Here is a 26,889-nt window from a genome sequence, read left to right as displayed (position 1 = left end):
CACTTTGAAACCCCCTTTTACACATGGGCACTTTTTTTTGCGTTGTTACCCTTTCTGCACGCAGTGTAACACCACGGCAAAGAAAGTGTATGAGTCGTGCCGGAAATATCCAACGATGATTCGTCACCAACCCACTGCAAAGTCAACCGAGCATTACTGTGCAACTTCTGCTGCAAAGCAGCAGTGGTGGAATGCATTGACGTCAATATGCGACACGGACATTTTTAATTCGTTGGCTGCACGCTTGTGCAGATCGACGCAGATACAACAGGGAAGCCCAGTGACATACTTCCATACTTCCTGTCCAGCAGGAAGTACATCACTGGGCGGGAGACATGCATGCGGAGGACGGCACTATGCATACGACCCTGTTGGCGCTCTCAGCAGCAGGGTTGTATGAATTGCTTTTTTGGCGCTGCCGTGTGATGCAAGGGGGGCAGCGCACTACAACACTATCACCAAGTGTAAAGCCGGCCTTAATCCAATATATATTACAAATAAATACCCAGTCCAATTAAATGTAACAGAGTTCTCCTTTAAAGTGGGACTAAACTCAGAATATCCTCTCTGCTGTAAAACATTAGCCACAGCATGATAACCTTGTTGGGGTTGTTCCCCTGTAATTATGTGGTGGTTTTTCCGACTGATGCGATTACTTGATGGAATTGGCAAGATATCCTTTTCCTGCATTACATCATTGAAAGAGGCCAATTCTCAAAGCAATCACGATGATTAGCGTAAATGTAAAATTATTACATTTTTACAGCTGAACTTATAAAGTACAAATGTTCATTGATTAGCTGTGATGTGCAGCTATCCATAGTAGTAAAAATGTTTCTGTACCTAACTGAACTGATAAGGGGCACTACAGCGAAAAACTGTAAAATGTAATATATGTGCAAACATACACAAAGAAGAAGTACATTTTTTCCAGAGTAAAATGAGCCATAAATTACTTTTCTCCTATGTTGCTGTCGCTTACAGTAGGTAGTAGAAATCTGATAGAAGTGACAGGTTTTAGACTAGTCCATCTCTTTATAGGGGATTCTCAGGGAAAGCACTTAGTGAATGGCAGTTGCTCTGTCCAACTGCCAAAAAAACTGTGTAGTTAACAGGGAAGCTGGCCGGAATCATGGTTTAAATCCTTTTTATGGAATATCTTTATAAAGAATAAAAGCCTTGCTGAGAATCCCCTATGAAGAGATGGACTAGTCCAAAACCGTCACTTCTGTCAGATTTCTACTACCTACTGTAAGTGACAGCAACATAGGAGAAAAGTAATGTATGGCTCATTTTACTCTGGAAAAAAAAAATGTACTTATTTATATACAGTGGGTTGCAAAAGTATTCGGCCCCCTTGAAGTTTTCCACATTTTGTCATACTACTGCCACAAACCTGAATCAATTTTATTGGAATTCCACATGAAAGACCAACACAAAGTGGTGTACACATGAGAAGTGGAACGAAAATCATACATGATTCCAAACATTTTTTACAAATAAATAACTGCAAAGTGGTGTGTGCATAATTATTCGGCCCCCTTTGATCTGAGTGCAGTCAGTTGCCCATAGACATTGCCTGATGAGTGCTAATGACTAAATAGAGTGCACCTGTGTGTGATCTAATGTCAGTAGAAATACAGCTGCTCTGTGAGGGCCTCAGAGGTTGTCTAAGAGAATATTGGGAGCAACAACACCGTGAAGTCCAAAGACCACACAACACAGGTCAGGGATCAAGTTATTGAGAAATTTAAAGCAGGCTTAGGCTACAAAAAGATTTCCAAAGCCTTGAACATCCCACGGAGCACTGTTCAAGCGATCATTCAGAAATGGAAGGAGTATGGCACAACTGTAAACTTACTAAGACAAGGCCGTCCACCTAAACTCACAGGCCGAACAAGTAGAGCGCTGATCAGAAATGCAGTCAAGAGGCCCATGGTGACTCTGGACGAGCTGCAGAGATCTACTGCTCAGGTGGGAGACTTTGTCCATAGGACAACTATAAGTCATGCACTGTACAAAGTTGGCCTTTATGGAAGAGTGGCAAGAAGAAAGGCATTGTTAACAGAAAGCATAAGAAGTCCCGTTTGCAGTTTGCCACAAGCCATGTGGGGGACACAGCAACCATGTGGAAGAAGGTGCTCTGGTCAGATGAGACCAAAATGGAACAGTTTGGCCAAAATGCAAAACGCTATGTATGGCGGAAAACTAACACTGCACATCACTCTGAACACACCATTCCCACTGTCAAATATGGTGGTGGCAGCATCATGCTCAGGGGGGGCATCTCTTCAGCAGGGACAGGGAAGCTGGTCAGAGTTGATGGGAAGATGGATGGAGCCAAATACAGGGCAAACTTGGAAGAAAACCTCTTGGAGACTGCAAAAGACTTGAGACTGGGGCGGAGGTTCACCTTCCAGCAGGACAATGACCCTAAACATAAAGCCAGGGCAACAATGGAATGGTTTAAAACAAAACAGATCTATGTGTTAGAATGGCCCAGTCAAAGTCCAGATCTAAATCCAATCAAGAATCTGTGGCAACATCTGAAAACTGCTGTTCAAACGCTGTCCATCTAATCTGACTGAGCTGGAGCTGTTTTGCAAAGAAGAATGGGCAAGGATTTCAGTCTCTAGATGTGCAAAGCTGGTAGAGGCATACCCTAAAAGACTGGCAGCTGTAATTGCAGCAAAAGATGGTTCTACAAAGTATTGACTCAGGGGGCCGAATAATTACGCACACCCCACTTTGCAGTTATTTAGTTGAAAAAATTTTTGGAATCATGTATGATTTTCGTTCCACTTCTCAAGTGTACACCACTTTGTGTTGGTCTTTCATGTGGAATTCCAATAAAATTGATGCATGTTTGTGGCAGTAATGTGACAAATTGTGGAAAACTTCAAGGGGGCCAAATACTTTTGCAACCCACTGTATGTTTGCACATATTTTAAATGTTAGTTTTTTTTCGCTGTAGTGCCCCTTTAAATGATGCAAGCTTTCTGGGATCTAGCCCCCTCCTTCAGGCATATTTCCAGATGATAGCTGATGTAAAACACTGATGCAGGTAAATAGTAAACACGTAGATGGCAGTTGTACTGGTTACTGTTTATCAGTTAGACGTCAGGTGCCCTTTTTTCACTGGATCCAACCTTCTGATCACCTGACATCTAACTGATAAACAGTAACCAGAACAACTGCCATCAATGTCTTTACTATTTACCTGCGTCAGTGTTTTACATCAGCTATCATCTGGAAATATGCCTGAAGAAGGGGACTAGATCCCAGAAAGCTTGCATCATTTAACTTTATCAGTTAGCCAATAAAATGTATTATTTTTACAAGACTTTGTCCATACAACTTAACTTCACTATTAGCAGACTAGGGTCTAACAATTGCTCATCGCCTATTTCCTCTGCCCTTGAAGTCCCGCCTCCTCACACAGAGCACATGTAGATTGTTTGGTAATGCAGGCATTCAGGGATCATTTCAGATGAGTTTTATCTCAACTCCCTCTGCTGCAAGGAAGGTTGCATTGCAGCTGTCAGTTATAGGCAGCTGAAGGTCGTGGGCAATAGAGTATGTTGATTTGGCTGCCCCCATAGTGTTCAGTAAGCCAGCACTAATTTCAGTAAGCCAGCACTAATTCAGTAGGAGACCTTTGGCAAGTCTCCCTTACACTGCTACTGCCAATAGAGCGCGCCCTAGAGGCTGCTGCTCTGCTCTGGCGCTTTGAGTCCGCAAGGAGAAAAGCGCAATATAAATGTTATTTGTCTTGTCTTGTCTTAAGGGAATAAACCATTTTAAAGGACCACTATCGTGAAAAAATCCCCCATGTGGTGATGGACTGGCCGAAAACCTGGTGATTCAGTCAGATTTTACTACTTTTTTCACAATAGTGGTCCTTTAACCTGCTAATAAAAGTTATGATCTTCTAATACTAGCCTCTGCCTCTTGGATGAGGCTAATGAGATTTTTAGGAGATTTAATGCACTTGCAAGGGTTGGACCTAGGGCTGACAGGTTGTATGCCTGAAACTGGAGTCTGCCACCAGGGCTTCATGTCCAACTGCTAGAAGAGAGAGGAAATAGTACTGGTAACTTGATAAGGCATTCTTAGCATGTTCCTTGTTTTCTTACTGATGCAGGTAATTGCCACAACCGGCCACTCTTCCTTTCCTTAAAGCGGGAGTGTCACCATAAAACTCAAATTTCAACAGCAACTGGTCTGAGTGTATTAAAGAGAATCTGTATTGTTAAAATCACACAAAAGTAAACATACCAGTGCGTTAGGGGACATCTCCTATTACCCTCTGTCACAATTTCGCCGCTCCCCGCCGCATTAAAAGTGGTTAAAAACTGTTTTAAAAAGTTTGTTTATAAACAAACAAAATGGCCACCAAAACAGGAAGTAGGTTGATGTACAGTATGTTCACACATAGAAAATACATCCATACACAAGCAGGCTGTATACACCCTTCCTTTTGTATCTCAAGAGATCATTTGTGTGTTTCTTTCCCCCTGCAGTTCTCATGCACTGAATTTTCAGGCTGCTCTTTTCTTCCTGCAAACAGCTTTGCCTTTGTCTGTAATTCCTCAGTATGTGAAAGCCCAGCCAGCTCAGAGGACGATTTATCCAGCTTGTAAAAGATAAGAGAGAAGAGAGAAGCTGCTCTAATCTAAATAACACACAGGCAGTGTGCATAGAGGGGCCTGGAAGGGGGAGTTCATAGCAGAACCACAACACTGAAGAACTTGGCAGCCTTCCAGACACAGGCTGACAAGTCTGACAAGAGAGAGATAAGTTGATTTATTACAGAGACTGTGATAGTAAAAAGTGCTGCAGTAAGCCAGAGCACATTAGAATAGCTTTTGGAACTTGTAGGATGATAAAAAACAGGATGCAATTTTTGTTACAGAGTCTCTTTAAGTGATAAAGATGCTAATCCTGCATTCAAAACTTTTTTTGCTGTTATGATTTGGAGTTATCACATACTTTATGAGCACTGACCCTTTAGTAGTCAGTGCCAAACAGCTGCATTCTGGGGGTTCTTTTTATCTACAATATATTCCTCCTCTTCCCTTTATTTCCCTGCCTAGCTGCCTATCTGAAACACGATCCTCTGCTCACTTATGTTTACAAACAAGGTTGAGGTGACTCAACGATTGGAGGAGAAAAGAAAAAAGTAAAGGGCAGAAATGACATCAGTATTTAGCCTAAACTGTGGGCAAAAGACAAGGTTCCCACCAGGAACAGAGTTCTCTTAATTTGCTATATAACATTCACTGAAATCAAAACGTGGACAGTACAATACATGTGTTATGTAAGTAGTAGATTAAGTATTTACTTACATATGTGGGTTTTTTTTCCCCCTGGCATAGTATGGCTAATCCTACTGCTTTCATTTTACTGATGGGAGGGTGAAGAGTAATGATGGCCACACCCCCACATTGGCCTCAATTCATAAAAATGAGTGCGGTAGTTCAGAGATGGGCGGGAAATTACCGCTAGTGGTAAATGTGGGTTTTTGCAGTGAATTCATAAAAAAAATCCCGAGTGCGATAGCAGTCGGTAAGTGTGCGGTGTGGTGCGGAAAGCTGTCGGTAAAATTTGCTGAGTGCGGTAGTTTGCCGCTGACTTCCCAATGACAAGGTGCAATGCATGCAGTTTTAGACACGTGACTTATTTTTTATAAATTATATTTTTTATAAATATATTCTTATAAATTATATATATATATATATATATATATATATATATATATATATATATATTCTTATAAATTATATAACTCTGTATGATTTCTAACCCTTCCTCCTCTGTAATTGATTGTTTATTTTGTAAGTGGCCAAACTGTATAGATACACTTCCTTAAAAATTCCATAACATTAAGCTGAAAGGGCTCCATTTGTCACCTAAAATGCTACTGTGTAGAGCAAACTCGCCAGGTCTTTGCTGGCGATAACAAGCTGTTATTTATCGCTTCCTTACTCCCCCTTTTTTTTTCCATGAATACACTTCATTCACTTTATCGACACAAACAACGTTTACATTACCGCACTATTACCGCACTAATACCGCACTATTACCGGTATTCATGCGGTAAACATGCGTTCAGTTTTATAAATCCACTAACACAAACATACCATGCGGTAATTTACCGCTTGGGCGATGACGCATGCGGTAATGCTTTATGAATTGAGGCTATTGTCTATAGACTTCAGGCTATGGTAGAAGGAGAGGCACACATACAAAAACAGCGTCTGGAAATTTGGAGGCAAAGTGAAGCGTCCAAACGTCTCACCCTGCTCCTGCAAACGGCGGCATTAATTACTATCCCCCTCTGCAGGGCCGGTGGACTTTTTGCTGCCTGATGCAAAGATTGTGAAGATGTCCCCGTCAAACACCCCTTACCTTAAAGCAAGATTAAAGAACACATGGTTTGCTTCCGTTCTACAGTGAACTAAATATCACATACCTTGCATGACCAAAGACACACACGCCGTCACCCCTGGCCCTGCTGCCTGGATTGTTATTACTCAGTAGCCCTCCGCAGTGAACTGTACTCGTCTTGACAGCATAGTTACTTAGTGGCAACGTTACAATATGGATCTTGGAAGCTCTTTAGCATTCCCTAAATACTGTGGAGGAATGATTCAGCCCATGGCTGCCGACCTTGGCCAGAGGGATGGATTGCTTTTGCCAGAATAGGAATCCTCTACCTGCAGCAGCCCAACCAACATGCCCTGCATGCATGCATTATACTGGAAAAATCAAAATTAACATATCAATAAGGGACTTAGAAGAAGGAATGCATGCATAGAGAGGCTAGCTACCATAGCACCAGCCACCTATTAACGCTGCATGCAGGCATCAATCAGGCATTCATGTCAACGGTGGGCAGGGGTGGGCATCCATCTCACACTGGCGGGCAGGGGGCAGCAGGTCGTCATTGCTTGGGGATATTCAGGGCGGGCGGCAGGCAGCGTGACTCCAGTCACTTCTGGATTCTGCCTGGCACCCGTCATGAAGGCAGCTTGTTGCAGGGACTCAAATGCCGGCATCTAGGGTGGTGGGCTGGCAATGCACAGCCTAGGGTGTCCCAAGGGTGCAGTCCGGCCTGGTCATGAATGTCCAATCCAGTCAGGCGGGCGGCGGTAAAGCGGGAGATGGCAAAAGCCAGGCGCACTCACTTCCTCTTTGTGCCTGGTGCTGCCCACCCCCCACTTCTGCCTTGTGTTTAACAAGTAAAAAAGATACTATTATCTCAAGTTTGGATGCGGATTTGAAGCTGAATAGCAGGACAAAGTGCTTTGTTTAACCATTTTAGTGATGTTCTGCTAGAATTGTTTTCTGGGATAGTAGCTTTAAAGCTGTAAGGAATCTTTTAGAGCAAAGTAGAAATGCTGGCTTTCAGACCACTTTAAAGAAAACCTGAACTGAAAATTAAAAGTCAAAATAAGCATACACAAGTCATACTTACCTTCCATGTAGTCTACTCCTCAGTGTCTTTCTCCTGTCTGCGTCCTGTTTGTCCACTGTGATCAAGGGAATTCTCCGTCCTCCATTTTGAAAATGGCTATTACCCATAACAGCTTTCTGGTCAGCACACAGTTAAACTGTAACATCGCCCACTTGAGCCATAGGGAAACATGGACATTTACCTGGTACATCAGTTTTCCTCTCAGCTATAACTGACAGCAACTGATATTTTTCAGATCTGACAAAATATTGTCAGAACTGGAAGGGATTATTGTCAGAAGAAAATGGTGAACTTCTGAGAGGAACTGATGGCAAGGTAACTATGTAATGTTCATTTGAAGTTACCTCATGTGTTTATTTTAAATATTTTTACACAGTACAGGTTCTCTTTAAGTGGTGGTCATACCTCCTTCCATATATAGGCCCTTTAACATTCTCCTACCAGCAGGGGGTGCACAAGGAGGTCATCACATCACCCTAGGTTATTGCAAGTATAAACAGTGAAGTTTACCTCTTGTGGATTATAGTGCAGGAATACTAGGAGGATAGGGAGGGCACAGCAATTTTTTTTTTCATGTTTTTACAAACCTTAGAGCCAGCTCTTAGGCTTTGTTCACTTCTTCGCTTTGTTCCACTTTGTTCGCTTGAGCGATTTTGTGTAAGCGCTTTTGCTGAGCGATTGAGATTTTCAGTCAGGAAGTGAACTCTTTGACCCAGAAAAGAATAAATACAATGTATTTATTCTTAAAAACGCTCGGGAAATCGCTATACAAAGTGCCTTTTCAAGTGCTTAGCGATTTCCCTATACCTTCCATTGAGCCAAAGCGCTCAGAAAATGGTACAGGCTGCACTTTTGAGAAAAGCATGCATTCGAAACGCTCATATGTGAACACTCTCATTCCTATGCACAAGCATAATCATTGCACAAACGCTTTTAGGGCGATTTTTCAAAATCTCCAGCGCTTAAAATCTGCAAACGCTCATAGTGTGAAGAAGCCCTCAGTGAACCTAAAATTTCTATTGATCAAAAGACAACATGTGATTTTTAGGAGAGGATACAAAGCTGAGTGAGGTGAGATGGGGTTAAACTGCCATGCCTGAACAGATGGCTCTGTGTGGATCCAAGGGTGAGGTCGGATGTGATAAAAAGCGCGCTGTGATAAGAAACGTCCTAATGATCCCAGTCCAAGGGTTCATCACCCAGCACCCTGTCCTGTCACATGACGGCTGTTATGGCCATCCAGGGTGCGGCCTTCACTTCTAACCGAGAGTCAAGCTGCAGCGAGAGGAGTAACGAGGACGCACATATAAATATACGCCACTGGTGGGCTGGGCACCGGGTGAGCCGCATGACGGTGTGAATAGTAATGTTGGCGTTAAATACTATTCCCCCTCTCAGTTGTAGCAACTCTGAGCGAGATGTAGTTCGGGGTTCGGTACTTGCCCCGTGCAGTATAACAATACTGCTATGGGGTGCCTAGTTTCAGCGTTGAGCGCCGTGCACCGAAACCACATGCTTCGTACCGAGGTCCTGAAATTCCAATTTGTTTTCTCAAATTTGACCCTGTCCCCATCTGCCATGATTATTGTTAAGATTCAATGAGCTCTATTCACAAAGCATTATCGCATTTGGTAATGCTGAAAACAGCTGCTTTTACCGATCACCTTCCCAAGTTACAATTCACTAAACCTATCTCCATGCAGAAAATCACAGTTCCCGACTAGTGAGGTAAATTACCGACTTGTGCAGTAATTACCTTGGGAAATGTCAATTCACAAATATTTCCGCACTTCATTTACCGGCCAAAAGAGTTTGGTATTTTTCTCCAGCTCACAGCAGCAGATATCTGGCTCTCCCCCTGCTCTCTCCGTGCGGTAGGTTTGACAGACAGCCTTTGGGGAGAGCCAGGCAGCCAATAGGGAGAGCCACACAGCCTGCTTCTCACTCTGATTGGATGCGATGGGGTATCGGGTGGGTCTTTCAGTGTATCAAAGCAGATACAAGCTGACAACTCTGCCGGCATCCCTGCATCCCTTTAGATGTGCATATATGTATTCTAGCACATAGAAGAGCTCCCCCTGGTGGCTGCAGCACATCTAAAGGGATAACCGAGATGCACAGTCTGGAATTCTCCGAGTCACACACACAGCTCCCTGCCTGCTGCCCTGCTAGAAGGCTGGTAAGTGACACTTACCGACCAGGGCTTAGTGAATTGAGGCATTTTTGTTCGGTAAATTACCAGACTTCTGCCTCATGGGGAAGACTTTAGTGAATTTGGAAAAAAAGTGTAAAATGCTGCATGAGGTATTTTACCGCCCAAAATGATTTTCCCGAACTGCTTATTGTGAATAGAGCCCATTATCACCAGAGCCCGGCCTGGGGCAAGCGTGCAGACCGTGGAGGCCATGTGATCTGGCCTGCATTCAGATTTCACACAAATTAGGCCAATAGGTTAGAATATGGCCAATCAAAATGGACAGGAGGATGATTTGATTAGCCCAATTTCAATCTGCATGCAATGTTCACGAAAACCAGACTTGTTATCTCCTTGATCAGCTGTAGCTCTTTGGAGGGATGGTCAATATGATGCATATAATTTGTATCATCTCTACAAAAATGATTTGCAACATGGCAATGGACCAGTCGCAGCAGCTGTATATACACTTGGGTACTTATCCGTTAGCCGGGCGCATCCTCTAGGTGGCGATAGAACTCCAGCAGAGTTACATCTTTCCCTACTATCCATGGCGGCCTGGAGGGGGAATAGTAATTATCGCCACCTAGAGGATGCGCCCGGCTAACGGATAAGTACCTACACTTGCGTAAAATTGGCATCACCTTGGGATTATTTGCATCACATTGAGCAAAGACACTTTGAAGCATGTTTAGTGACTTTTTTTTTTTTTTTTTATCGAGGGGGAGGGCTTTTAGTTTTCATGGTAGTGCTCCCTCTGGTGGTGTAACTGGTGAGCTGCGGCCGCACAAGGGTAGGCCTTGTTTTGCTGCAGTGTTGGAGAGATAAAATGGCTCTGTATGTTCGGTTTGTATTGGCTAGGACAGGGCTGTGTGAGGCTGGACCTGACCAAGGGGGATGGGGGGCATTTTAAATTGAACAACGTGAACAGAGGAAAACAAGAGGAGTTTCAGGGACAAGTTGAGTAGAAGCTTTTTGGTAGTGACTCCCTCAGCTGATTCTGCGGCTCCTCTCACACAGTCGGGTGAAAAAAAACCCTCTCGTGGCCGCAGGAATCAGAACGTCCAGCAGGTTAAAAGGAAAAAAAATATGTAAGCCTCGCTTTAGGTTCCCTTTAAACCCCTTTTGCAGAAGTTAGACTATTTCTAATTTTGGATGCCATGGGCCAGGCTTAGAATCTTTTAGAGCGTGTTCACACTAAGAGCAATTTTGCTCTTTTTTTAGCGCTGGCGATTTTAAAAAAATCGCCTTAAAAACGCTTCTGCAATGTTGCTCTATATTGAGTGTTCTCACATAAGTGATGAGCTTTCTATCCAATCGCAAACGCGGCTCCAGCACCATTTTCAGAGCGTTTGCGATTCAATTGAAAGTATAGAGAAATCGCTAAGCGCTTGAAAAAGCACTTTGAATTGCGATTTCCCGAGCGCTTTAATGAATAATTACATTGTATTTATTAATATCCGGGTCAAACAGTTCACTTCCTGAGTGACTCCAGGAAGTGAAAAAAAATTGCTCCAGAAGAAAAAAAATATCACTTTTCTAAGCGCAAAGCGCCGACAAAGTCACTGTATAAATTGCTCAGCACTGGCGATTTATGTGAACAAGGCCTTACTGTTTATATCTCCCTCACTTCCTCCTTCTGAAATCTCCATGACAAAGCAAACTGGATATGGACCTTGGTGGGGACATTATTATTATTATTATTATTATTATTATTATTAATAATAATTGTATTTAAAATGCCAACATATTACATAGCCCTGGACAATAAATATATACAATGATAGGATGACAGACATAACAAGGTTATACAACATAGAACAAGGTTATACAAGGCAAACAGTACAAGATACATGATCATGCGATTATGGGCTGGTTGGGTAAGCCCAGTAATTCAAGTACAGGCTGGATTACTGGATTCTCACTAGATTGTGAGCTCCTGGGGCGGACAGTGCGACATTTTCAGTGCTCTGTGGGAAATGCCAGCAGTGAGACATTCATAAAGGTGTGAAATGGCTGAAATTCAAGAACCTGTTAATATTAGAAAGCGTTTTGATTTAAATTCTCCAGTTGTAAATGGCAAACCGCCATATCCACGTCACGTCCTTAATGAACAGCTAGGAGGTCTGTTTTAATTGATGAATAGAGAGGTTCATTTTATTCACCTTGGAATGGGGTCAGTTTAGATCAGGGGTGTCAAACTCAAATAGACAGGGCCCCGAAATTAAAAACGAAAGGTGGCTACTAACGATCAAATTTCTAGGGAAAAAACGTTCGAGCGATCAGATAATTATGATCGGAAGAAAAATCGTTCACTACACCATCAACAAACCAATCTTTGCTTCCTATCACAACCAACAAGAACATCCAAATTTTGGTTTGACCAAAATCCAGTCGGATGACTGTTTTTATAATAGTTTGTAATAGATTGTGCCCATCAATGGAGATTGTTTACATCCAATCCGATCAGAATTTCTGATCACTCTAATGATTTTTCGCTAGAAATTGGACCATTAGTGGCCACCTTTAGACCAAGTCTTTCTCAACCGGTGTTCCTTGAGCATACATTTGAAATCGGCGCCGGTAGACTTGGGCGCAGGATACAGCGGTATATGGCTGATCCGGCTTCTGCATAAGTCCGGGCCGTGTTAATTACCATTCCCCCTCCAGGCTGCCATGGATAGTGGGGGAATAATATAATTCGGCTTCCAGCTACTGCTGGAGGCCGAATGATTGTGTTTTTTTTTAAAGGAGACCCGAACTGACATGTGACATGATGAGATAGACATGTGCATGTACAGTGCCTAGCACACAAATAACTAGGCTGTGTTCCTTTTTTTCTTTCTCTGCCTGAAAGAGTTACATATCAGGTATGCAAGTGGCTGACTCAGTCCTGATCAGACAGGAAGTGATACAGTGTGACCCTCACTGATAAGAAATTCCAACTATAAAACATTTGGTACTTATCCGTTAGCCGGGCGCATCCGGCAGGTGGCGCTAATTACTATTCCCCCTCCAGGCCGACATGGATAGTAGGGAAAGATGTAACTCTGGTGGAGTTTTGTCGCCACCTAGAGGATGCGCCCGGCTAACGGATAAGTACCAAACATTTTCCTAGCAGAAAATGGCTTCTGAGAGCAAGAAAGAGGTAAAAAAGGGGAATTTCTTATCAAGAACCACAGCTCCCTGCATGCCCCCATAAAACCATCACAGCGCTCAGCATGGCACCACAGCACCTCCCCAGTATGCCCACATTGAGGCACCACAGCACCCAGTTTGCCCACATTGAGACACCACAGCTGACTCTGCCTCGGACATCCGGGGCACGTGCCACTGATCTTTGGGGCTAGCGACGCCCCTGGTGACACATTACATTGGCGACAGATAAACATGTGGGATACCAGAACTAAATGTGTGTCTTCTCCCTCTGCTTGCAGGATTTGGTGGACTGGGAAAAGCCTCTGCTCTGGCAAGTGGGTCACCTGAAAGACAAGTACGACGAGTGGGTTCACCAGCCCGTCAACAGACCCATCCGCCTCTTCCACTCAGACTTCATAGAATGGTGTTCCAAAACAGCTTGGTAAGAAGGAGATGAAGAGGCACTGTAACAACTAGGGATGATCAAAGAGATGCAAACTCATCCGAGTGTATGCAAATTTATATGCAAATATATGCAGCTTGAAAATGGACCAATCAATTTAAACCTGTATTTGCATAAATTTACATCAACTTGGAAATATTTGCATCTCATTGATCCTCCCTAATAACAACATATAGTAGAAGGTAGTAAACTATTCACGATACCCACTTTTATGTTAAAAATCTTGGTTCTTGGTTTCAGCATCAGAAGCTCTTCCCATGACTATATATTGCTGTATATTGGTACGTAGCCCTGTCCTGACACTGAGGCTTGGCCTAGGCTGATTAGCTATGCAGAATTATCTCCACCAGAGCATTCTGGGAGAACAAACATCTTTTCGACTAGCTTTAGTACTCTGTTGGGCCACATTCACACTGCGTTCCGATCGCGTTAGCGTTCAGCTTTTTTTGACGCAATTTTTTTCCGATTCCGACGCTTGGGTGGGCATTCCGTTTTTGTGAAAAACGATTTTCCCGAGTTTTTTTTTTTTTTTTTTTAAAGTCCCTCCCTGAAGCAAGTCAGGAAGTGATCTCTTTGACCCGAAAAGAAAACAATGTATTTATTCTTTAAAACGCGAACACGATCGCTGCACAAAAGCAATTTTGTTAGCGTTGTGTGTTTTCATATACCTTACATTGAGGCAAAATCGCCTCAAAAATGGTACGAGCAACGCTTTTCAGAGCGCAGGGCCGCCTCTAGCCATTTTGTCACTCCGGGCAAGAAAACCTGTGGCGCCTCGCCCCCCCCCCCCCCCGCCTCCATGGCGCCCCCCCACGAAAATAATTGTAATGTGGCAGCGTTTCACTAGGAAATAACCATAATGCGGCAATGTTTCACCAGAAAATACATGTAAGGAAGAAGGCATGGGGACATAGTGAGGCACAGGGGGACAGAAGGAGGCATGAAGGTCAAAAGATATCACATAGGAGGACAGAAGGAGACAAGGGGACAGAAATAGGCACACAGGGGGACAGAATGAGGCACAGTGGGGGCCAGAATGAGACACAAAGGAGGCACAGGAGGACAGAAGGATGTACACAGAGGGGCAGCTGGAAATACAGGGGGACAGAAAAAGGCATGAGGGCCAGAAGGAGGCACAAAAGAGGACTGAAGGAGGCACAACGTGGGGCAGGAGGCGGCACAATAGGGACAGATTGAGGCACAAAGGGGGACAAAAGGAGGCATAGGAGGAAATAAGGAGGCACAGGGGGACTGAAGGAGACACAAAGGGGACCGAATAAGGCATAATGGGGGACAGAAAAAAAGCACAAAGGAAGCACAGGGTGACAGTAGGAGGCACAAAGGGGGAAAGAAGGACAAACTGGGTCAGACATGGCACGAAAAGACTTAAAGGGGTTCTACTGCGAATGAGGAAAAAAAATAAAAAGTGGTTTATGTATAAACTATTAAACATCCTTTTAAAATAAATAGTCACATAGTGTGAAGGACTGGGAGGCTAATCCATTTGTTAGGGGTGTTTTTTTTTTTACTTTCTTTTCACAACCATAACTCCTGTCTAAATAAAAATAAAAAGTGGTTTATGCATACACCATTAAACATCCTTCTAAAATAGTGTAAAACATTTTTTTTTTAAAAAAAGAATGGTTTCATCAATACAACATGTATTGTAAATAGTGACCGATGACGGCTGGGAGGCTAATCCATTTGTTAGGGGTGGTGGTTTTTTTTACTTTCTTTTTACAAACATAACTCCTCCCTAAGTAGTTTTCAGTGGTATAACCCACTTCTAGCAGGAATCGCCATTATAGCACTAACTGCTGAGCTCAGCTGAGCTGCTGAATATGTGTTTACATTGTTGCTAGGAAACCAGAGACAGTGCAGAGACTCGTTTGTGAAAAAGAGTCATAAGGTGCTGGGAGAATGAATCAGTCCCATCTACACCATGTGATTCTTTGTCATATTCGATTCAATTTGATTTGATTCATTGATTTGAGTCAATCTCACATGTCCGACTCATGATTCGATTCAATTTGATTCAAATTGAATCAAATCATGAATTGAATTATGAATCAGACATGTCAGATTGAATCACATCAAATCAATGAATCAAATCAAATTGAATTGAATCTGACAAAGAATCATATGGTGTAGATGGGACTGATTTATTCTCCCAGCACCTTATGACTCTTTTTCACAAAGGAGTCTCTGCACTGTCTCTGGTTTCCTAGCAACAATGTAAACACATATTCAGCAGCTCAGCTGAGCTCAGCAGTTAGTGCTATAATGGCGATTCCTGCTAGAAGTGGGTTATACCACTGAAAACTACTTAGGGAGGAGTTATGTTTGTAAAAGGAAAGTAAAAAAAAACACCACCCCTAACAAATGGATTAGCCTCCCAGCTGTCATCCATCACTATTTACAATACATGTTGTATTGATGAAACCATTCATTTTTTTTTTTTTAAAACTTTTTACACTATTTTAGAAGGATGTTTAATAGTGTATGCATAAACCACTTTTTATTTTTTTCCTCATTCGTGAAAGAACCCCTTTAAGGAGTCACAAAGGGGGAAAGAAGGATGCACAAGGCACAGAGGTGGCAGCTGCCTACAACTTACGCTAAGTAGATGCAGCAGAAGCAAGTAATAAAACACCCACGGGATGGGGCTTAATTGAGGCGGGCTTAATCCAGCAACATGGCGCTCCTCAGGACCAATGGCACTCCAGACAATGGCCTGTACTGCCTATGCCTAGAGGCGCCCCTGTCTGAAAGGATCGGAAACGAACCGCTCAGATGTGAACTCTCTCATAGAGAATCATTGCACAAGCGCTTTCAGGGCGATTTTTTGAAAAATCGCCGGCGCTTAAAATCACAAAGCGCCTCTAGAGCCCCAATAGATCATCTGACAGGAATAAAGATTATGCCATCTGATAAATTGCAGAATGTAGATCAGGGTGAGGAAAGATTTTACAAATAGTCAAACACTGATTACATTTATAAATGAATATTGTGTAAGAAAACAAAAACAAGATTTATTCATTGTTATTTTTCTTTACAGTTCCTCTTAAAAAAGGGGACTTCTGCTGACCTCTGATTCAGAACGCTGGGGCTTGTTCACACATAGGGCATTTTTGCGTGTTTTTTTTTTCAGCGACGGCGATTTTTAAAATCGCCTTAAAAGTGCTTGTGCAATGATTCCTTATGGGATGGTTCATATCTGCGAATTTGCATTATATTTGCACACAAGCTGAAGCAATTAGCATCTCATTAAAGTGGACCTGAAGGAAAACAGAGAAATGCACCCTGTATGTATTTAGAGAGTTGAGCCTAATTCGCCCTCATCTTTGACTAATCACAAGTGTAATTTGATCTCGCATCTAACTGCCTCAGAAGAACAGGTAATTTGTAAACACAGGATGTTAGCCCTATGGCTGCTTCCATGAAAGCAGGAAGTAGACACACTGCAGATGTATTGCAGGATTTCTATCAGCTGTAACAAAGAAATGTTTTTCTTTACAAGATAAGCAACGGTATAATAACCTTTAGGCTGGTTTCACACCAGGACGTTGCGTTAGAGGGGACGTTAAGGTCGCATAACGTGCCCCTAACGCAACGCCTGGTGCTCTCTAATGTGGACGTCAGAGTGAGCCGCGTTGTGCAGCTCACTCTGGCGTCCGTGATGCGTACTCTTGGACGCATGCGGCATCACGTGGTCCCGCCCGGCCAATCGCCGCACAGAGCGGCTGCTCCAAGAAGTAAACACTGCACGTCACTGAGTGCAGTGAATAATAATTAGCCATGTGCCCGGCCGCTCTCAGCTCCTCCCCAACTTCACTGAGCATGTGCAAGCAGTCTAACGCGGCTCTGCCGCGTGTAAAGTACTGCATGCAGTACATTGTCTTATGGCGCAGCGTTACTGTGTAACACAACGTGGGCACTGTGAACAGCCCATTGATTTTTCATTGCTGTGCGGTGGGGTGCGTTACAGGCTGCTCTAACGTGCGCCTGTAACGTCCCACTGTGAGACCAGCCTTAGAGCAGAGAGGAAGTTCTAAGTTCAGGTCCGCTTTAACGGTTTCTGCCTTTTCACACGGCATTGTACAATAATACATACAATAACATTTTGTAAAGCGCTTTTCTCCCATAGGACTCAACATCACATGGAGTTTGCGATAGCATTTTGTGATTGCGCATATAAGGAACTGTCTTGACCCAGGCTGTGCTCACAGCGTGTCTCCCACCAAAAGTCTGCTGCCACCTACTGGTAGTCTATGGGAATTGTGTGTGGTTTGCGTTTTTTTATGCAACAGGGACTCTGGGATAAAAAAAAAAAAAGTTCCGAACGAACGTGCACATTCCCATAGGAAATAATTAATTGCGATTTTGCATTGCACAAAATTGCAATGTTTTCAATAGGTGTGGTCCCTGGCTTAAAGGGAACCAGAGACGAAGGGATCCTTCAAATTAAAAAAAAAAAATAAGTTTATACATACCTGGGGCTTCCTCCAGCCCCATAAGCCTGGATCGCTCCCACGCCGTCATCCTCCGCTGCCTCTTTCGCCGGTATCGGGTCCCATCACTTCCGCCGGATGCGACCAATTGTACGCATGCACAGGGGCTCCCTCCAGCTTTGTACGCATGCGCAGTACGGAGGGAGCGCGCTGCGCTTGCGTCGACTGGACGAAATTACGGGACCCGGTACCGGCAGACAGAGGCAACGGAGGACTGCGGCGTGGGAGCGATCCAGGCTTATGGGGCTGGAGGAAGCCCCAGGTATGTATAAATCTATTTATTCTTCATCTCTGGTTCTCTTTAAGGTGCCCCTACGTTTATCTGTTTCATCGATATCTGGCTGATTAGATCATAATGATCAAATCTGGCAGAGGTCGATGCTTCAACGTGGCTGCCCAATCAATTCATTAACGTCCCAAATCAGTTGAATCAATCGATCCGGCATGCTGGAAAGATCTGTCTCAAAACGGCTTGTTTAAAATTGAACTGGGTTTAAAATTGATTGGTCCATTTTCAAACTGCATACATTTGCAACAACTCGGAAGAATGTGCTCTCTTTGATCAATCCTACTCAGCACAGGCCCAAGGGCTACATACCATGTTTCCCCGAAAATAAGACACTGTCTTATATTAATGTTTCCTGAAAGGGAACCATAGATGTACATCAAAAAGATTTTATACATACCTAGGGCTTCCTCCAGCCCCATACGCTCTGATCGATCCCACGCTGCCGTCCTCCGCTGCCCGCAGCTATGAGAACCGGGACCCCACTCTGCCGTCAGTCTAAGCGTAAGGGAAGTGCGCTGTTTGCGTATCTCTGCAGCAGCCGCTGGAGAGATACGTAGAGAGCGCACTTCTCCTGCATAGGCTGGCTCCGATGACGTAAGTGACGGGACCCAGTTCTCGTAGATGCAGGCAGCGGAGGACGGCGGCGTGGGATCGATCAGAGCGTATGGGGCTGGAGGAAGCCCCAGGTATGTATAAAATCTTTTTCATGTCCCCATCTCTGGTTCACTTTAAAAATGTGCTAGGGTGTATTTTCGGGGAGGTCTTATATTTTGAGGTGGTAGCCAAATCCCCCTTTAGTATTTAGCTACATCTCCCCAGTATATAGCCAGAAACCCCTAGTGTATACCCAGACACCCTCCAATCCCCCAGTACATAGCCAAAGAAAACTCTATTATGTAGCCAGTGTATATAGGCATATTCCCTCCCTCTCCCCGCCCCTGCCGCAGCCACAAATGCACGGAATGCAACTGACTCAGCTTAGACATCCAGTACAATCAGGACAAAACACAGTAAGCTTCTGACTGACTGCTGCCGCCAATTTACCTTCATTGCTGCTGGCCCCCTCCTCCAGAAAGTCAGATCCCCCTACGTTTTTGCTGTGCATAATTCAAACATCAGATCAGTGGAGAAAAGCAGATACACTTGTATAGCATCAACGCCGCCGTATACAGGAAGTGATCTCTATACAAACTTTAGCTGCCTTTCCCTGCTGGTCTGAGATCTGCATTACGCACAGCGCACGCCGGAGGGGGATCCGATTTGCTGGAGGAGGGGGGCCAGCAGCAGGGAGGTAAATTAGCAGCAGTGCAGCATCACGGCGAGGGTTGGGCGGTCAGTATGGAGGATCGCAGGGGGCTTGCAGCTAGGTCTTATTTTCAGGGGATGTCTTAATTTAGGGGAACGACTGTAGTACATGTGGGGTTGGGGGAAGAAGGGGGGGGGGGGCAGGAGGAGGAGGCGACATCGGCAGCACTTTTACACTGAAATGCCTGTAAACTGGAGAACAGTGTGCAGTGTAATAGATCTCTCTCTGACCATCAGCTAGATCCCTCTGATGGCCACCTTTTAGTGGTTTTAGGCCACGTGTAAGTGCCGTTGTCACCTGCCTACAGGAGAGGAGCAATAAGCTCGCTGTATCCAAGGTGCATCTGTTCCAAACAAATGTCACCTTTGTGTACAGGCTGAAGGGTCCTGACAATGGCACCTGCGTGTCTCAGTACATCAATCTGCAGCCTGGGACACCAGCACCGTCCTAGCAACCTGCAGGCTGATCAGTCAGGTATGCCGAGTAACTAATCACCTGCGTGCTAAACTGGTTGTGCAAGGCCGAGAGACAGAGAGGGCTGGTAAGTATGCGGCCATAAGTCACAGGCTGCCCTGGTACCAGTTTCCCTCCCTGTCATGTGAAGTGAACAGGGTGTTCATCAGGGAAAGACAAACACACATCAAGTACCGTTTTCTGTCCACCCGTTAGGGCAAGGACCAGCTAGAGGCTTTTTTGTTTCGTTTTTTTAACAAGTTAATTTTTATTGTTTTGAAAACAATAGTAACACAATACAGTAGAAGAAGGAGAAAAAGCATTGGTACACTGACGCATAACAGTTACATAATATAGCAGATACCATCTGTACAGGCGCGTAGCAATAGGGGTTGCAGAGGTTGCAACCGCATCGGGGCCCTTGCGCCAGTATTAGCTCTCTATTGGTCCTGTGCTCATAATAATCACTTCTATAGTTGATTTGAATAGTGGTAATCATTAACACACTGCTCCCCATCCCCTTCTTGCACCTCTGACACTGTAGTAGCTATTGGCAGGGATTGCTATGTATAGAGTGCTTGGGGGTAATCAGTAACAAGCTGCTCCCCATCCCCTTCTTGCACCTCTGACACTGTAGTAGCTATTGGCAGGGATTGCTATGTATAGAGTGCTTGGGGGTAATCAGTAACAAGCTGTTCCCCATCCCCTTCTTGCTCCTCTGACACTGTAGTTGCCATTGGCAGGGATTGCTATGTATAGAGTGCTTGGGAGTAATCAGTAACAAGCTGTTCCCCATCCCCTTCTTGCACCTCTGACACTGTAGTTGCCATTGGCAGGGATTGCTATGTATAGAGTGCTTGGGGGTAATCAGTAACAAGCTGCTCCCCATCCCCTTCTTGCACCTCTGACACTGTAGTAGCTATTGGCAGGGATTGCTATGTATAGAGTGCTTGGGGGTAATCAGTAACAAGCTGTTCCCCATCCCCTTTCTGCTCCTCTGACACTGTAGTTGCCATTGGCAGGGATTGCTATGTATAGAGTGCTTGGGGGTAATCAGTAACAAGCTGCGCCCCATCCCCTTCTTGCACCTCTGACACTGTAGTTGCCATTGGCAGGGATTGCTATGTATAGAATGCTTGGGGGTAATCCGTAACAAGCTGCTCCCCATCCCCTTCTTGCACCTCTGACACTGTAGTAGCCATTGGCAGGGATTGCTATGTATAGAGTGCTTGGGGGTAATCAGTAACAAGCTGTTCCCCATCCCCTTCTTGCACCTCTGACACTGTAGTAGCTATTGGCAGGGATTGCTATGTATAGAGTGCTTGGGGGTAATCAGTAACAAGCTGTTCCCCATCCCCTTCTTGCTCCTCTGACACTGTAGTAGCCATTGGCAGGGATTGCTATGTATAGAGTGCTTGGGGGTAATCAGTAACAGGCTGCTCCCCATCCCATTCTTGCACCTCTGACACTGTAGTAGCCATTGGCAGGGATTGCTATGTATAGAATGCTTGGGGGTAATCAGTAACAGGCTGCTCCCCATCCCATTCTTGCACCTCTGACACTGTAGTAGCCATTGGCAGGGATTGCTATGTATAGAGTGCTTGGGGGTAATCCGTAACAAGCTGCTCCCCATCCCCTTCTTGCACCTCTGACACTGTAGTAGCTATTGGCAGGGATTGCTATGTATAGAGTGCTTGGGGGTAATCAGTAACAAGCTGTTCCCCATCCCCTTCTTGCTCCTCTGACACTGTAGTTGCCATTGGCAGGGATTGCTATGTATAGAGTGCTTGGGGGTAATCAGTAACAAGCTGTTCCCCATCCCCTTCTTGCACCTCTGACACTGTAGTTGCCATTGGCAGGGATTGCTATGTATAGAATGCTTGGGGGTAATCAGTAACAGGCTGCTCCCCATCCCATTCTTGCACCTCTGACACTGTAGTAGCCATTGGCAGGGATTGCTATGTATAGAATGCTTGGGGGTAATCAGTAACAGGCTGCTCCCCATCCCATTCTTGCACCTCTGACACTGTAGTAGCCATTGGCAGGGATTGCTATGTATAGAGTGCTTGGGGGTAATCAGTAACAAGCTGCTCCCCATCCCCTTCTTGCACCTCTGACACTGTAGTTGCCATTGGCAGGGATTGCTATGTATAGAGTGCTTGGGGGTAATCAGTAACAAGCTGCTCCCCATCCCCTTCTTGCACCTCTGACACTGTAGTTGCCATTGGCAGGGATTGCTATGTATAGAGTGCTTGGGGGTAATCAGTAACAAGCTGCTCCCCATCCCCTTCTTGCACCTCTGACGCTGTAGTTGCCATTGGCAGGTTTTGGTGTGCAGCATAAATTGTTAGGTATAGAGTGTTTGGGGGGCCCCAATGGAAAACCTGTATCGGGGCCCACAGCTTCTTAGCTACGCCACTGCATCTGTAAGCATGGCATTATACACATCTCAACAGTCCACACATTATATGAGGCCTATATGTACAGAAGTTGGATAAAATAGCGGTGAGTTATCATAGGGTATTCATGACCATTCGATTTTAGTAATTGATGAGTTTTGCCTCAGTGTGCCTGCAGGACAGAGTCAGAGAAGAATAGGAGATAGCTGGAGAGAACAGAGATAAAGAAGGAAAAAGTTAGAAGGGGAGGAAGAGAAAAGGGGGGGGGGGGGGGAAGAAGAGTAATTTTAATGCTCAACTACGTTTAGCAGTACTGAGCAGAGGCTCCGTACAAAACCACATAGTCGGGGTCCCACCATAGAGAAGGACTAAAACTTATTTTGTCTTCTTTAGGTACAGATGGCAGAACATCTACGTTGTCATAACACAGGGCCCAAATCTGGCTGGGGGCAAATACGGCTTTTATATGCTAGGCCATATAAAAGGCATGGCTCCCATAATTGTGCACTTCCATGAATTCATGGAAGGAGTTTTTTTTCTGATTTCCAAATACGGAGTATTTCTTTACGTGCAAAAAAACATACGATTCTCACTAAGTATTGATGCGGTTTACCGGGGGGAGCGCCATCTATCATCAAATGTGTGGAAATAATGTCGTTAATTAAAGCAATAACGTCCGACCAAAATTTCGCTGGCGATCGGCATAGTGCTAACTCCAGTGAATGCCCTGTGGGGTAGACCCACTTGCAGCGTTGTCACTTGTCAGCGAGGAGCAATCGCAAAACTCCTTGCCGTATTTTGGGAGCAATCCCGAAGTAATTGCATCGGTGGCTACAGAAGCCAACTTGTGATCGCTCTGGAAATTGTGGTGAAATTGAGGCACTCTATTCTCTAAATCGCAGGAGCATCGCGATTGCTGCGGAGCACCCATACCGGGTCCCAGCTCTTTACCTGAATGGGCGTGTTCAGACCAGGGGCTGCCGGCGATCGTCTCTGGTGTTTACTGCTAGGGATCCACCGCGTTGTAATTTGATATGAATGGGAGCATTCATTTTACAAGAGATGCCATCCTTTTACTTAGTGTAGAGATGGATTGCTGACACTCTGTGCCAAAGAGAGGCTCCAGAAACAGGAATTGCGGTCAGGCAAGAGGAAAGAGGATAGTCACCAATTTGCACATCTGATTTTTAGGAAGTATTAGAAACTAATCGAATCTAATGATAATAAAAACAAAAGTTTGCCTTCTTAAAACAGAAGGAATTTGCAATAATTCAGGTTGGAGTGAGCATATGTCTTCCACAATGCATCACTGCTGAATACGCAAATTATCCCATGTTGTTCCTGTAAGCCACACCTCCAGGATGCAATGATGTGTCAGCTTGTTAATTGTACAGAGCCACAATAATCCAACATGCATACAGACTGTTTTGGCTCGGTTGATCCTCATCAGTGCATGAGCTAGCTGGTAGTCTAACTAATGAGTATAATAGGCTTGGGTGTCAGCCAGGCTATGTTATTGAAAGCTATGCCGACTGATTTCTGTGCCCGGAGGTACACTTTAAACTTGATTCTTAGCTGTGATTTTCTCTTCACCAGGTACATCGTGTTGGCGGTCTGGGCGCCGGTGGTTGTATATCTAACCTGGTATTGTCTCACAGAACTCTCGCGGGGGGACACCCGACTATTCGCAACCTTCACAAAAGGTAAGAAACGGTCTGCAAATAGGCCTCACACTAAACAGCACTTATAGGGAACCTGAGATGAGAGGTATGTGGAGGCTGCCATATTTATTTCCTTTCAAACAATATCAGTCGCCTACCAGTCCTGTTGATCTTCTGACATTAGTAGGGTCTGCAGCAACCCTGAAACGAGCATGTGGCTTATCCAGTCAGGCTTGAGTCAGAGCACCTGATCTGCATGCTTGTTCAGGGTCTATGGCTAAAAGTATTATGCTAGGTACACACATACAATTTTATGTTAGATTTCCTGTTAGATTTTTTTTCCCAACATGTTAGCAGGTAAATCTAACAGGAAATGTAACAAAATTGTATTAGGGGGACAGCCAGGCAACTTGCATTGTTTAAAAGGAAACAAATATGGAAGCCTCCATATCCCTCTCACATTGGGTTCCCTTTAAGGGATTATTCTCCTAACCAACTATTTTGCACTGACCCAGGAAGATGTTCTAGCCCAGCGCTGGGAAAACTACGGCCCGCTCATGCTGTTATTTTGGCCCGCCGACAGGCGGCTGGAACCCCCTCCCCACCTGCACAGTCGCGGGCGCTGACGGGGAGACTGAAAACTCACCTGATTGCCGTCCAGCGGCGCGTCTACATGGCAACCTGGCGTCCCATGACATGATATCGGGAGGAGCCAGCATATCAAACGCAATACGCTGGCACGCCCAACATCATGTGATGCCTTGTTGCCATGGAGACGTGACGCTGGACGGCGATCAGGTGAGCTTTCAGTCTCCACCGTTACCCCCCAGCTTGTGACTCGGCAGGGAGGGCAAGGGGAAGTAGACGGGAGAATTTTTGGAATGTGTCCCGATTTGACCTTTCAACGTTTGCTCAGCCCTGTGCTAGCCAATGTCAGCCACTAGCTGCAGAGGAATTATCCAACCACTCTCAATCTGATCCTGGCTAATTGGTCAACAGCTAGTAACTTTAATTTTCTAGCGGTGCTTCCTATCTCTTCACAAGTGGAGACGTGTGTGTTTAGAGAACTTTCAAGTCATCCTTACTCACAGTTCCCTTGCTAGAATAACAAATATCCACACCCTGCAGGGAACACCCAAGTTACACGTCAACCTGCAGTCAGCTGATGCAAGATACACCTTCCTCCTATCACTACTATAATACAAAGCTGTGTAGCTACAGACAGACACCTGGGCTCAGAACACAGAGATAGGTCAGGTCACTTACCTGGAGACCCTGCTGACAAATGCTGCAACTCAGCAACTGAAAGACACTTTTAAAACAAGCTGAGAATACTACTACTTCTACTATCACCACCATCACTAATATTACTGCAACCACTGCTACCATTGCTAGTACTACTGCGACCACTAATACAATTACTGTAACTATTGCAACCACTGCTACTACCATTACTAGAACTACTGTGACTATTGCTAGTACTGTTGCAACTTCTGCCACCATTACTAGAGCTACTACAATCACTACTACTAGTACTACTGCAACTACTACCCCCATCGCTAGTATTTCTGCAGCCACTACTGCCACCGTCACCAGTACTCAGGGCCGGATTTAGGACAAGGCCACCTAGGCCATGGCCTAGGGCACCACAGGAGCAAGGGCACCAAAGCAGCAGGTTAAATTGCAAATGCTGCAATGCAGGAAGATCAGGCGAGCTCCTGACCACGGTACTCTGCTGCTAGCCACCTGTGCAGCAACCACCTTGCTCTCTGTGCACTTTTGCATTGTGGCCGGCGGTTATGGACTTGGGCAGCACTGGAGACGGAATGGAAGAGGAGGCTTCTGCACTGGAGTCAAGCGGAGAAAGGACTGACACTGATGGCTGCTGCAGTGTGAAGGCGAGCTGGCTACCCATACAGAATTAGGGGTGGGAAAAGGAGGAATTAAGGGAGTAATCTGGCTAACTATACTGGTGGGAAGGCGGGGGGGGATCATCTGGCTACCTATACTGTGGAGGTCATCAGGCTACCTATACTAAAGGGAAGGTGGAGAGGGGTCATCTCGCTACCTATTCTGAAGGGGGGGGGGGGGGGGGCTGTTGACAGTGGCCTTGGGCGGTATAAAGTACAAATCTGGCCCTGCCAGTACTGCTAGGACTAGTACTGTTAGGACCGCTACTGCTGCCATCACTAGTATTAATGCAGCCTCTTCTAACATCATTAGTATTTCTGCAGCCACTACTAATACCACCACCGTCACTAATACTACTACAACCGCTACTACTGCTATCAGTAATATTACTGCAGCCACTACTACTGCCGCCACCTTCACTAGTACTACCATTACTTGTATTACTGCAACCACTCAGTGGCATAGCAATAGGGTACAACCGCACTGGGGCCCAATAGTAGCCCTCGCTTAACCACAGTATATGCTCTTCAATGGTGATATGCTGGTAATAATCACATTATATATGCCTTGAACAATGGAAATCATTAATAAACTGTTACCCTCCCCTGCTTACACCTTTCATACTGCAGATGCCCCCTCCCCTGCTTACACCTCTTACTGCGGATGTCCCCTCCCCTGCTTACACCTCTCATACTGCGGATATCCCCACCCCTGCTTACACCTCTCATACTGTGGATGTCTCCTCCCCTGCTTACACCTCATACTGCAGATGTCCCCTCCCCTACTTACACCTCTCATACTGCGGATGTCCCCTCCCTGCTTACACCTCATACTGCAGATGTCCCCTCCCCTGCTGACACCTCATACTGCAGATGTCCCCTCCCCTGCTTACACCTCTCATACTGCGGATGTCCCCTCCCCTGCTTACACCTCTCATACTGCAGATGTCCCCTCCCCTGCTTACACCTCATACTGCAGATGCCCCCTCCCCTACTTACACCTCATACTGCACATGTCCCCTCCCCTGCTTACACCTCTCATACTGCAGATGTCCCCTCCCCTGCTTACACCTCATACTGCAGAT

The 26,889-nt window shown here is 45.1% G+C and overlaps 1 protein-coding gene across 1 annotated transcript in view; it reads left to right on the top strand.

Annotated features, from left to right (window-relative positions):
• FA2H (fatty acid 2-hydroxylase) overlaps positions 1–26,889 on the top strand; it is a 144,652-nt gene that overhangs the window by 103,956 nt on the left and 13,807 nt on the right. Inside the window, exons 3-4 of the mRNA XM_068261436.1 lie at positions 13,112–13,254; positions 23,830–23,936. Coding sequence (XP_068117537.1) covers positions 13,112–13,254; positions 23,830–23,936 — 250 coding nt within the window. The remainder of the gene's footprint in view (positions 1–13,111; positions 13,255–23,829; positions 23,937–26,889) is intronic.

This window comes from Hyperolius riggenbachi, chromosome 11 (assembly GCF_040937935.1).
Source record: "Hyperolius riggenbachi isolate aHypRig1 chromosome 11, aHypRig1.pri, whole genome shotgun sequence".
In the NCBI taxonomy this organism is placed as follows: Eukaryota; Metazoa; Chordata; class Amphibia; order Anura; family Hyperoliidae; genus Hyperolius; species Hyperolius riggenbachi.
The sequence above is the reverse complement of the archived record's forward strand: the minus strand, read 5'-3'. Positions and strand labels throughout refer to the sequence as shown.